General features: G+C 42.3%; 1 protein-coding gene across 1 annotated transcript; it reads right to left on the bottom strand.

The window, feature by feature from the left end:
- Positions 1-4,394: 4,394 nt before the first annotated feature.
- LOC110538907 (prolyl 4-hydroxylase subunit alpha-1) lies at positions 4,395-12,475 on the bottom strand. The gene is made up of 10 exons (XM_036939509.1): positions 12,298-12,475; positions 7,692-7,931; positions 6,905-7,173; positions 6,744-6,865; positions 6,365-6,464; positions 6,172-6,222; positions 6,033-6,092; positions 5,863-5,931; positions 5,396-5,492; positions 4,395-4,906 (listed from the first exon to the last, which is right to left on the bottom strand). The coding sequence occupies exons 1-10, from the start codon at positions 12,374-12,376 to the stop codon at positions 4,836-4,838; spliced, it is 1,158 nt and encodes a 385-aa protein (XP_036795404.1). The 5' UTR covers positions 12,377-12,475; the 3' UTR covers positions 4,395-4,835.
- Positions 12,476-14,368: the final 1,893 nt, after the last annotated feature.

Raw genomic sequence — 14,368 nt, 5'->3', positions numbered from 1 at the left:
GCTACCTTATATAAATGTTACTTACCCTACATTATTCATCTCATATGCATACGTATATACTGTACTCTATATCATCGACGGTATCCTTATGTAATACATGTATCACTAGCCACTTTATACTATACTATGCCACTTTGTTTACATACTCATCTCATTTGTACATACTGTACTCGATACCATCTACTGTATCTTGCCTATGCTGCTCTGTACCATCACTCATTCATATATCCTTATGTACATATTCTTTATCCCCTTACACTGTGTACAAGACAGTAGTTTTGGAATTGTTAGTTAGATTACTTGTTATTACTGCATTGTCGGAACTAGAAGCACAAGCATTTCGCTACACTCGCATTAACATCTGCTAACCATGTGTATGTGACAAATAAAATTTGATTTGATTTGATTCGATTTGAGAGCATTTGTGAACAGCATTTTTCAGTTCTTTCCACAGATTCTCGATTGGATTCAGGTCTGGACTTTGACTTGGCCATTCTAACACCTGGATATGTTTATTTTTGAACCATTCCATTGTAGATTTTGCTTTATGTTTTGGATCATTGTCTTGTTGGAAGACAAATCTCCGTCCCAGTCTCAGGTCTTTTGCAGACTCCATCAGGTTTTCTTCCAGAATGGTCCTGTATTTGGCTCCATCCATCTTCCCATCAATTTTAACCATCTTCCCTGTCCCTGCTGAAGAAAAGCAGGCCCAAACCATGATGCTGCCACCACCATGTTTGACAGTGGGGATGGTGTGTTCAGCTGTGTTGCTTTTACACCAAACATGACGTTTTGCATTGTTGCCAAAAAGTTCGATTTTGGTTTCATCTGACCAGAGCACCTTCTTCCACATGTTTGGTGTGTCTCCCAGGTGGCTTGTGGCAAACTTTAAACGATACTTTTTATGGATATCTTTAAGAAATGGCTTTCTTCTTGCCACTCTTCCATAAAGGCCAGATTTGTGCAATATACGACTGATTGTTGTCCTATGGACAGAGTCTCCCACCTCAGCTGTAGATCTCTGCAGTTCATCCAGAGTGATCATGGGCCTCTTGGCTGCATCTCTGATCAGTCTTCTCCTTGTATGAGCTGAAAGTTTAGAGGGACGGCCAGGTCTTGGTAGATTTGCAGTGGTCTGATACTCCTTCCATTTCAATATTATCGCTTGCACAGTGCTCCTTGGGATGTTTAAAGCTTGGGAAATCTTTTTGTATCAAAATCCGGCTTTAAACTTCTTCACAACAGTATCTCGGACCTGCCTGGTGTGTTCCTTGTTCTTCATGATGCTCTCAGGGCTTTTAACGGACCTCTGAGACTATCACAGTGCAGGTGCATTTATACGGAGACTTGATTACACACAGGTGGATTGTATTTATCATCATTAGTCATTTAGGTCAACATTGGATCATTCAGAGATCCTCACTGAACTTCTGGAGAGAGTTTGCTGCACTGAAAGTAAAGGGGCTGAATAATTTTGCACGCCCAATTTTTCAATTTTTGATTTGTTAAAAAAGTTTGAAATATCCAATAAATGTCGTTCCACTTCATGATTGTGTCCCACTTGTTGTTGATTCTTCACAAAAAAATACAGTTTTATATCTTTATGTTTGAAGCCTGAAATGTGGCAAAAGGTCGCAAAGTTCAAGGGGGCCGAATACTTTCGCAAGGCACTGTATGCATGCGATGCTTTATTATAAAGATGATTTTTCTGTTACCTCAGAGCTCGCTAGGTTACCACACTCTCGCACTCGCATTTTGCTCTGGCACCTCACGATTTACATATTAAGCACTGCTGTAATCTGATTACAATATTTTTGCTGTTAACATAACGGTTTAGTTAGTGTTTTTTTTATCATTTAAATGTCTCCAGGCATCAGTAGTGTGAGGCTAATCTCTCCCCCAATTAATGCAAACTATTCACATACGCAACATGTTCCTTGAAGCATATATTTTTGCAAAACTGTACCAGATTGGCATTTATCTGCTGATGCCAAGCTGCAGCCATACAACATACAGCGGGGCAAAAAAGTATTTAGTCAGCCACCAATTGTGCAAGTTCTCCTACCTAAAAAGATGAGAGAGCCCTGTAATTTTCAACATAGGTACACTTCAACTATGACAGACAAAATGAGAAAAAAAATCCAGAAAATCACATTGTAGGATTTTTTATGAATTTATTTGCAAATGATGGTGGAAAATAAGTATTCTCTGTTATTCACTGTAGTGTTTCTGCAGACTTTATTGTAGTATTCACGGGTGGGTTTTTGTGGACATGATTAGTAGTAACTGTTTGGCCATAATGACCATCGTTGTGTTTGGAGGGAAAAGGGGGAGGCTTGCAAGCCGAAGAACACCATCCCAACCGTGAAGCACAGGGGTGGCAGTATCATGTTGTGGGGGTGCTTTGCTACAGGAGAAAATAAACATAGAAAATAAACCTAGAACCCCACATAGAAAATATAAACTAGAACAACCCCCCAGTCACACCCTGACCTACTCTACCATAGAAAATAAAAGCTTTCTCTGGTCAGGACGTGACAATTTTAAAGGTTATCGGAGCTATAATCGGACCTGGAGACGTGTGGAGATTCTCTTACATGTGCTACAATAACGGAGGAGGTGAGTGAACATGGTCGTCACTAGTTACCACAACCACAAAGCCATACATCGGTCTTTTTCTACAATTTCTCTTCTTAAAATCAGATTTTAAACCCAATCCTAATCTTAATACATTAATCTCACTTTATGTTTAACCCTAACCTTAAATTAAGACCAAAAAGCAAATGTATGTTTTCATGACTTGTTATGATATAGGCTAGCAAATGTTGACTTTGTGGCTGTGGTAACTGGTGGAAACCAGTAAAAATGGATGATTTGTCCAAAGTCGGTCATTGGGTTGCATCAGAGCAATGCATTTGATTTCATGGGCGTAATTTTAATGGGACGATGGTGATAAAAACAACTAACAGTGCCATTTGTGCATGTGTTGAATCACCTGGTTTTGCTTGTCTGGCAGGTGTGTTCTTCATTCCATATGTTTTGTTCTTGGTGACGTGCGGGATAAACTTGGATTCGCTAACACAACGTGCCATTGGAACACAGGAGAGATGGTTGCTGAAAATGGGCCTCTGTACGGCTATGTAGATATTCCATAAAAAATCTTCCGTTTCCAGCCACAATAGTGATTTACAACATTAACAATGTCTACACTCTATTTCGGATCAATGACATGTTATTTTAATGGACAAAACAATGTGCTTTTCTTTTAAAAACAAGGACATTTCTAAGTGACCCCAAACGCTTGAACAGTAGTAGAAATACATTAGGCTATAGGCCTATTTCAATCATATTGAAATACATTTTAATGTTATATTTTGCTACTTATTGGCTACTGTCTGTAGTCTAATTTGTCTCGATATAAACTCCATAACCAAAGGTATGTGGACACTTGCTCGTCAAACATCTCATTCCAAAATCATGGCCATTAATATGGAGTTTGTCCCCCCCTTTTCTGCTATAATAGCCTCCACTCTTCTGGGAAGGCTTTCCACTAGATGTTGGAACATTGCTGCAGAGACTTGCTTCCATTCAGCCACAAGAGCATTTAGTGAGGTCGATCACTGAATTTTGGCGATTGGGCCTGGCACGCAGTCGGCGTTCCAATTCATCTTAAAGGTATTTCCGATGGGGTAAAGGTCAGGGCTCTGTGCAGGCCAGACAAGTTATTTGTCTCTCCTTCACAGTGGGGGACGAGAATATACTGTGGAGTCTCAGAGAAAGATGTAAATCTCTGGTGCGTCGGCGGCGCCAAAAGCACGTACAAAAAATGTTTGTTTGTGCTTAGTCTTTACATCGGCAGTGGCACCATTCAGAAACAGCCACCCTCTTCAACCACACATGCATTGTTGGATTTTAGTTTGACGTTTGTCTATACAGAGTGATGTGGAGAACACAGACAACAGACTCAGAGTCATGTATAGCATCTCTGAATGCAGCCTTTACCTGCACCTTTTGTAACCTGGTTCCAAATCTGTTAGTGCTCTTGTTAACTCCATTGCTGTCATTTTCAGGGCAAAAATTCCATTAGGCATGAGAGCAAAAACAGACTGGCACACAGGCAACCCATTTTGTGGAACAAATTAAGCAAGGTAACTATAGATGTGTGTGGGAAATGATGGTTTGAAAAACAGAAAATCAGAATTGACCTCATATATATCTCAGTGGATTAGATTATATGACAAATCCATATCTGGGTTTACACAGCACACTTTTCAGGCTTTTTAAAATTCCTCTACATTAGTTTCTACCTCTTCTATTTCCTCGTGTGTGTGTGTGTGTGTGTGTGTGTGTGTGTGTGTGTGTGTGTGTGTGTGTGTGTGTGTGTGTGTGTGTGTGTGTGTGTGTGTGTGTGTGTGTGTGTGTGTGCTGCAGATTAAGTGGATGCTAAAATCAAAACAGCAAGCAAAATATATTCTGTAGTATGTATAGAGGAACAGTGATTCTTGGTCCAAATATTTTATTACTCTGTCTTCTACAATGTATTGTAAATTGATCATGCGGATCTAATCAATCACGTAAACTACTCTATGGACTACCCGCTAACAATATCATTTTCGACAATCACTGTAAAAAAGAAAATGCCACACAGTTCAAATGTCAGCTTGGTATTGTTGACATCTTGCCCTGCTTCACTGCACAAACACTTGAAATGTGCTTTTGTGTTATTCAGTGAGTCCCTCCCCCAGATTGCCAGCTGAGGCCAAGGAGAGTAACAATGGGGAAATGTGCAGGAATGTGTAGGTAAACTGAGGGGAGAATCCATCCTGGCTCCAGTCTCAGTCCATCTGGGACAAAGAGCATCTTCTCCTGAACTCCTGTCCGTGGGCCCGCACCCATTTATTGGCAACTAAAACCAGGGAAGAAATAAGAGTCAAGTTCTGTTCATTTCATTTTTTGTAATCTCTCATTTACCCATTATATTATCTAATTATCTTATCACTTTATACCATTTTCCCTTTATTATGTACTGATCAGCTGATCAGGTTGTTTTCCCATCTGACTGTAATGCTGTTAACATACAACAGATGTTATGGCTCAAGTTCTCTCTGTACCCTTCTGCTTTAAAGTACCATCAATGTACTCTACTTGTGTCTTGGCAAATTATTATACCGGTTACTTACATTACAATATATATATATATATTTTTTTTTTTTATTATTATTTTTTTTGAATACATTTGTTTTGATTATTACATCTCAATATGTTTTTTAATTATTATGTCTTAATTTCAATAAAATTGTAATAATAAGTGATGAGATTTTGTCTTTCGTCATGACAAAAAACAGTTCGATGTTATTGTCCATACTATGAGGCATAGGTTTTGATGGGAACGTACCCCATTTATTGCCCACAAAGACAGGGCATGCAGCGTGTAAGGTCCTAGCGTCCTCCTCTCCATTCTGCAAAAGGTTGTACCACAGCACCGCTGAACCCTATAGCAGATTACACAGGTAACAATGAGTTCACGGATATACCTCAATCCAGATCTAAAAGCACTACATGTTTTACTGGCTTAGTGCAGAGATGCACATCTCCAGTGCTCATTAAGGACCACCTATAGCGTATGAGACTGATTTCTACCTGAGAAACTAGGTACATGCACTCTCCTGCCAATCAGTGGCATTAATCAACCAGTTCAGTGCCAGGGAAAACCATAAAGCGGCAGAACTGCGGGCCTGAGTTCTGCATCGCTGGCTTTTGGACAATGCACATGGACACCTGTAGTGTTTAACGTTGCTGTCACTACCCATGTAACCATGAATGATGATGATGATGATGATGATTAGTCAGCTTTGAATGTACCTTGTACGGTCGTAGAGCAGCTCCTATATCAGGGAACACAGTCGATCCACCCACGTCCACATCACTCATCTGACATGGATCAGAAGAGGGAGACATTATGTACAACACAGTCACATGTTTCATTACTTTGTCACATTTTAACCAGAGATATCGATACACAGCGGTCTTACATAGATTAAGATCGTTGCGATCCTGCCACCCCTCGTTATGTAGTCTGTGTCATTGGTCAGCTGTGGAGCATAAGAATATGACTTAATATGCTTGTTGAACAAACAACACATACCATTATCAAATTATTTTAATGCTTACCTTGTTGTCGAAGTGTGGTTCATATTGGCCCCCAATCCCATAATTTGCAACCTGGAAAAATCGGACATTTGAGACATTAAAAAAATTCCACACCCTAATCCCTTAACCCTATCCGTATCCTCCAGCCAACACCCGGGATTAACCCTGAGCCAACACCCGGGATTAACCCCAAATGCCTCTAGCTGTCACCTACCTGGAGCATCTCTGCTGCCTCCATGTCCAGCCCAGTCAGGTCAGCCATTCTCTGGGTAACACGGGAGATGACAGGGTTGTCCTCGTCAGCCAGCCATGCACTGGCCACACAACACAATGGGTTTAGATAAAGTCATAGGGTCACATAAGGTCAGAGGATATCACAGAATCTTTGGTCTATCCTGATTGTCAAGCTTTTACAAGTGGAACTTGCAAAAATAGAGGATGTATAGAAAAAAACAGAGGAAGACTTTATTGTGTATACAGTAAGTAGCTATTCAAATAGAAGTTACACATTACATCCTGTCTGCTTAATGTATGGTGTCATTCAATACACTAATCAAAAGGCACTATTTTATAACAACATAAACACAACCGACCTTTTAGCCACACGGGTTTCAGCTGAAAATCTTTCCCCTGTCACATGGTCTGACACCTTTGCTCTGTCAAGCTTGGTCACAATGCACAACACAAAATTGAGTCCAAAAAAAATAGACACTTGTGAATGTATTCTTAGTAGTTTAAAATCAAGCTACAGTACCTTTGATCGGGATAGGTGTTTTATGGTCTCAATCTCCCTTTCAGATACAAGGTCATGATAGCGTATTATTAGTGGATGGTCCCATTCCTGCTCCTCTTTTATAGGGGCATAGATGAGTCGAGGGTTGCCTCTACCAGTGCTGTACCTGCACCGCAATGTCCTCTGTCTCCTCGGGGTCTGACCATCACAGACACGGCATCTTTTATTCATACACTCACAAGACAGGTAGACAACGAGTACAGAATTCATGGAAAAGTTCATGTTGGCACCTCAGAACCAAATCTTGTGTGAATGCTGAACTATGGCCAGCTTTGCTACGGGATGTTAGGGACAGACTGTTAATTTACATTCATAGTTTGTTGCTATTTGTAATTGAGTATGAGGGACTTGCCATTTTGACGCCCTCCCCTCTGCAAAGAGATTCGTATGAGGTTTCGCTTGCTGGTTTGATTAGTGTTAAGATGTCCACTGGTGCATCTGAGGGCAATGAGGGTGTTTGTGTCTGGCTCCCACACCGGATGCTCTCTCTCAGGGTTCTGTAGTAGGCCAGGTGCACCTTGGTCTGCATGCAACTGGGGTCTAAGGGGAGGAAGTGTTTTGACAGACACACACTGTTATGTAGCACATCTTAGCTAACTCTCAACTTGAGTCCAGATATCAAATTAACATGGTAAAATACTTCACAGGAATTTGGGCTCACTCTCTAGAGATTAATGATCACTGTATTGTTTTTGAAACCAGTGCATAAGAGAAACAACTGCTCCTTTATGTAACATAGGCCACATACCCAGTTCCTGCAACTGTTGCGTTAGCTCCAATGCTAGAGGCAGGTTACCCATCTGAAAGGCTAGGGGACCCAGGTAGGTCAGAACCTCTCTCCTGGTCACCAGGGCTGGGATGCCATCCTCCAGCTGCCTGAAGGTCTCCTGGAGCCAGAGCAGGGCATACTGGAACTTGTGGTTCTGCAGGGCCACCATGGCAATGTGGAAGGAGTCATCTGGATCCAAGGGTGTCACATTTACCTGTCCTGTGAAGCAAAGCAAATCATGCTACGTTTTATTTGTACAGCACTTTTCATTTAAGACCGCTCTGAACACAGCAACGACCTTAAAAATGTATTTAAAAAAAATGTATTTTATTTAAAAGGATATTGGTCAGATACTGTACAAGAAACACAGACTATCGGAGGCAGCATAAGACCAACTGGCAGAACTTTAAAAACGTAACCCCTGTAGATCTACGCTCTTTGATCACAATATCGACTTAGCTAACGTGGAATTGCTTTATGATGGCTGTAAAATGATTCATTTAGCTATTTGATTTGGAATTTTAGGACCCCTATAGGTATAAAAAAAATTATACAAAATAGATTGATGAAATATTGAATTTGGTCCCACATGTTTTGAGCCCCTCATGTGGCGGTGCTGGCATTTTTTCCATGTTATTTTGGAATTAATACGTGTCACATATCAGTTTGCAAACAATGTAAAAAATAATCTATATATCATTGAGTTAATAAAGCCTCATACAAACATGGTCTCTTTTTTGTTTTCTTGAGTAAAGTAGCTCCAAAATGCAGATGTTTCAGCCTAGCTCAGTGCTTTCTGTGGTGATTGGGCAAGTCAGCAGGAAATGCGGAGAGTTGCGCCGTGATTGGCTCAGAGTTCTGTCACTCATGGGGACTTTACGTCACTGCCAAGTGTAAGAAGAGTCCTTGAACATTCTAGCCCTTCGGGGTCTGCCATAGAGTTACATTAGAAGTGCCCTTCCAAGAAGGCTCAAGGTCATTGGCCACAGATAAAATGTCAAATCACGTTATATCTACAGTAGCTTTGATTGGACTGATCATGTCAACATCATACTTTCACAATCTTAGCTAGCGGTCATCATCATGAATCAAGTCAATAATATACTGGCAAATCATTTTTAATCCTTGTCATATGAAGAGAAATAATGAAGTGGTTTGGAAGGAATCAGTGACAGTGACTGTGTGGTCCCAAATCTGGGATTACGGGGCTCTTTTCCAAATAAAAAAATGATAAACATTCAACAATGGCCCTGCTGTCAATGAAGCATGATTTGTGCCACGTTCACAACAACTGTTCACCTCGGAACTGCGAAATCTTGAACTCACTGAAGTCAAGTTAACTGGGAAGTCAGGAATAAACGAGCTCAGACTGGGAACATACGTTTTGAATGGTCATCCAACTTGGAATTGTAAATCCGTCCTCCAGTTGTTTTGAAAGCACCATAAATCCAGACAATGCCAGACTTTGATGACAAAATTTGCCCCACAAAGGACAGGCAGGCAAACTCCCTGTTCAAGACCAAAAATGCATTGTATACTGCTGCATAAATTATGTAATATGCCAGGAAGATATGTATACTGTAGCTAAGAAAGTAATACTAAGTGTATGTTCGCTGTATACATCAATGATGTCGTTCTTCCTGCTGGTGAGTCTTTGATCCACCTCTACGCAGACGACACCATTCTGTATACATCTGGCCCTTCTTTGGACACTGTTAACAACCCTCCAGACGAGATTAAATGCCATACAAATCTCCTTCCGTGGCCTCCAACTGCTCTTAAATACAAGTAAAACTAAATGCATGCTTTTCAACCGATCGCTGCCTGCACCTGCCCCCCCGTCTGTCCAACATCACTACTCTGGACGGTTCTGACTTAGAATATGTGGACAACTACAAATACCTGTCTGGTTAGACTGTAAACTCTCCTTCCAGACTCACATCAAACATCTCCAATCCAAAGTTAAATCTCGAATTGGCTTCCTATTTCGCAACAAAGCATCCTTCACTCATGCTGCCAAACATACCCTCGTAAAACTGACCATCCTACCGATCCTCGACTTCGGCGATGTCATTTACAAAATAGCCTCTAATACCCTACTCAATAAATTGGATGCAGTCTATCACAGTGCCATCCGTTTTGTCCCCAAAGCCCCATATACTACCCACCACTGTGACCTGTACGCTCTCGTTGGCTGGCCCTCGCTTCATACTCGTCACCAAACCCACTGGTTCCAGGTCATCTACAAGACCCTGCTAGGTAAAGTCCCCCCTTATCTCAGCTCACTGGTCACCATAGCAGCACCCACCTGTAGCACGCGCTCCAGCAGGTATATCTCTCTGGTCACCCCCAAAACCAATTCCTCCTTTGGCCGCCTCTCCTTCCAGTTCTCTGCTGCCAATGACTGGAACGAACTACAAAAATCTCTGAAACTGGAAACACTTATCTCCCTCACTAGCTTTAAGCATAAGCTGTCAGAGCAGCTCACAGATTACTGCACCTGTACATAGCCCATCTATAATTTAGCCCAAACAACTACCTTTCCCCCTACTGTATTTATTTATGGAACGACAGGGCCCTGATCGATCACTATAGGTGCAGTTTGTGCGAGGACGACCGTAGGGAGCTAGCCTGTAGAATCGTTCCTGTCAGTTTCATTCCCCAGCCCCTCCACTCCAACACCCATGGAGCTAGGAGGTGCTGCAGCGAGGGCGACCGGAGGAGGGGCCCTTTCCTGTACCAGCTGTGGTTGTAGATGGCACACTGCTGACCGGTGCTGGAGGGGTCCTTCAGGGAGTCGAGACGCCAGGCCGAGCACTGCTCAGACACCTCAGGTGAGTCAGCACCAGACTCACCCAGAGCTCCCTGTTGGCCATATGTTTTTACTAATTTCTTTTTCTGTTTTTTCTCCCTCTCTACAGCATAAGGCGCTAGTCGATTCAGGCGCAGCTGGGAACTTTATGGATCGTGCGCTCGTGTTAAGGCTAGGGATTCCCCTGGTGTCGATAGACCAACCTTTCCCCGTGCACTCCTTAGATAGCCGACCATTAGGATCAGGGAGGCCACGGTTCCACTGGACATGGTAACGCAAGGGAATCATAAGGAGCGGATTAGTCTCTTTCTTATTGATTCACCTGCGTTTCCAGTGGTGCTGGGAATTCCCTGGCTGGCTAATCACAATCCGGAGATTTCACGGAGACAGGGGGCTCTTCGAGGGTGGTCAGAGGAGTGTTCAGGCAGGCGCATAGGAGTTTCCATCGGTGTGACGATGGTGGAGAGTCCAGACCAGGTTTCCACTGTGCACATCCCCTCTGAATATGCCGATTTGGCAATTACCACCCCATCGACAAGGGGATTGCGCGATAAACCTCCTGGTAAACGCTGCACTTCCTAGGAGTCACGTGTACCCCTTGTCCCAGGAGGAGACAGTGGCTATGGAGACATACGTCACTGAATCTCTGGAACAGGGGTACATTTGGCCCTCCACGTCACCCGTCTCCTCAAGCTTATTTTTTGTGAAGAAGAAGAAGGAGGGAGGTCTGCGTCCGTGCATTGATTATAGAGGTCTAAATTCCATCACAGTGGGGTTTAGTTACCCACTACCTCTTATCGCCACAGCAGTGGAATCATTTCACGGGGCGCGTTTCTTCACAAAACTGGACCTTAGGAGTGCGTATAATCTGGTGGGTATCCGGGAGGGAGATGAGTGGAAGACCGTGTTTAGTACCACATCTGGCCATTTAAAGTCCTGAGGAGGATAAACAAGGTGTGTTATAGGTTACAGCTTCCTACTTACTATCGTATTAACCCCTCGTTTCATGTGTCTCTCCTCAGCCCGGTGGTGGCTAGTCCCCTGCAGGACGGTGAGGTGCCTGAGGTCCCTCCGCCCCCTCTGGACTTCGAGGGGTCCCCGGCGTACACAGTACGTGCTATTCTGGAGTCGAGACGCCGGGTGAGGGGCCTACAGTACCTCGTGGACTGGGAGGGGTATGGTCCGGAGGAGAGGTGCTGGGTACCGGTGGGGGACATTTTGGACCCTTCACTTCTGAGGGACTTTCACCACCTCCACCCGGATCGCTGTGGGAGCCGCTGTCACGACTTCCACCGAAGGTGCCTCCCCTGCCTGTTCGGGCGGTGCTCGGCGGTCATTGTCGCCGGTCTACTAGCCGCCACTGGTCCCTTTTTCCTTTTCTGTTAGTTTAGTCTTATTAGTCGTTATGCGCCCTGTAATTTGGTGTGACCGTTTGTGCCGGAGAATAAATAATTACATTTCACCGAACCCTCTGCTCACTGCGCCTGACTCCTACCCACCACTCCTTGTGATAAGCCCAATGTTACATTAAAGGAAAGATACTACTAAAATATGACATCTTTTGTTTTGCCCAATAAAGCAAAATAATGATTAATCTTACAGCAATCATCAAGCAATTGTGGCCATTGAATGATCCTTATAGGTATATTGCTATCAATAGAAAATGCCTAGGAAAATGACTATTCATAGGAGGCTTAAATTGCAATGGTCTGATTTACCAGAGGGATTATTTACCAAATGTTCCTAGACGTACAGTTCCCAGTTTAGTCTCACCTGACACATCCACTGTAATGATTTGCAGTTGTCTGTATATGTCCTGTAGACGTATAAGACCCAGTGCAACCCCATCCATGTCCTTCTCACTGGGGAGCCGCTGGGAGACCAATGATACATTAGCCAGGAAATCTAGATTTATGGAAAGGTTTAAACACGGCAGGAAAAAAATGGAACAAGAGTTAATGGACACTGGGTCTAGTCACTTTTAACACGTTCATATCCAAGCATACATAACTGATTTAGTAATGGAGTTGTGTAAGGTTCAATAAGTCTGCGTACAAAATGCCACACTGTTCCCTAGCGCACTGCTTTTGACCAGTAGTGCACTATATTAGGAGTATGGGGCCATTTGGGACACAAGTTGGGTCTTGTAGTCACACTTAATGTGTCATGACCAAGCATAACTGGTTTAGTAAGGGTCTTGTGTAAGCTTGAGTTAGTTTGAACAAGGCTATTTAAGACTCACTTATACAACCAATAATTTTAATAAGGTGAACATACAGTTGAAGTCGGAAGTTTACATACACCTTAGTCAAATACATTTAAACTCTGTTTTTCACAATTCCTGACATTTAATCCAAGTAAAGATTTCCTGTTTTAGGTCAGTTAGGATCACCACTTTATTTTAAGAATGTGAAATGTCAGAATAATAGTGGAGAGAATGAGAATATTTCTCATTTATCGCATTCCCAGTGAGTCAGAAGTTTACATACACTCAATTAGTATTTCGTAGCATTGCCTATAAATTGTTTAACTTGGGTTTCAGGTAGCCTTCCACAAGCTTCCCACAATAAGTTGGGTGAATTTTGGCCCATTCCTCCTGACAGAGCTGGTGTAACTGAGTTCGGTTTGTCTCCTTTTTGAGGGGTTTGATGTCTGCGTGGTCCTATGGTGTTTATACTTGCGTACTATTGTTTGTACAGATGAACGTGGTACCTTGTGGCGTTTGGAAATTGCTCCCAAGGACGAACCAGACTTGTGGAGGTCTACAATTCTTTTTCTGAGGTCTTGGCTGATTTCTTTTGATTTTCCCATGATGTCAATCAAAGAGGCACTGAGTTTGAAAGTAGGCCTTGAAATACATCCACAGGTACACCTCCAATTGACTAAAATTATGTAAATTAGCCTATCAGAAGCTTCTAAAGCCATTACATAATTTTCTGGAATTTTCCAAGATGTTTAAAGGAACAGTCAACTTAGTGTATGTAAACTTCTGACCCACTGGATTCTGACCACTATTATTGGAAAAGTGACTTGTGTCATGCACACAGTAGATGTCCTAACCGACTTGCCAAAACTATAGTTTGTTAACAATACATTTGTGAAGTGGTTGAAAAACGAGTTTTAATGACTCCAACCTAAGTGTATGTAAACTTCCGACTTCAACTGTATCTGCATCATCAATCCATAAAAACATGAGGTTGTATTAACAAACGCACATCAACAGCGGAAGTGTGTCGATCAAGCAGATAGATACTATGTGGATACTGTATACATCTAATGATGTTCATTTAAATTCAAGATATTAGATCACCACTACCTGCAATATATGAAGAACATGTCTTGGTAACTTGTTCCACGATGTTCCGCTCCAGCCTCAGTCTTCGCACCAGCTTGAATGCAGTGAAAGGGTTGCTGATGTATTTTTCCAGATCCTCTGGGAAGTCTCCAGAGGCATTTTCACAGGCTTCAACAACACTGCGTTTGATTATTATAAAATATGATCAACTGAAAGCCCATTTCTAAGACCAGCAGCAGAGTATGTAGGAGTTATGGCACCAGAGGCCACAAAATAAAAAGAGAAAATACATTCCGTTTTGAAAAACCAAGTAACTCCTAGATTACGGTTGGAAGATGTTCATTTTCTTTCAACAGCCACATACTATATCTACATGTCCACCTACCCTGGTGAAGGCCAGAATGAGGCCGAAACCACACATGCAACATTTACATTTTTTTTTCATAATATGAAGATTTCCGACAGCAGTCTAGGAGTATTCCGTTTTTTTCTCTTAATTGCCAAGAAGATCAATAAAACAATTAAAACTGATTCCAACTCTCTTTTTAG

This window comes from Oncorhynchus mykiss, chromosome 12 (assembly GCF_013265735.2).
Source record: "Oncorhynchus mykiss isolate Arlee chromosome 12, USDA_OmykA_1.1, whole genome shotgun sequence".
Taxonomy (NCBI): Eukaryota; Metazoa; Chordata; class Actinopteri; order Salmoniformes; family Salmonidae; genus Oncorhynchus; species Oncorhynchus mykiss.
Note: the sequence above shows the minus strand (reverse complement) of the source record. Positions and strands in the feature narration are given on the sequence as shown.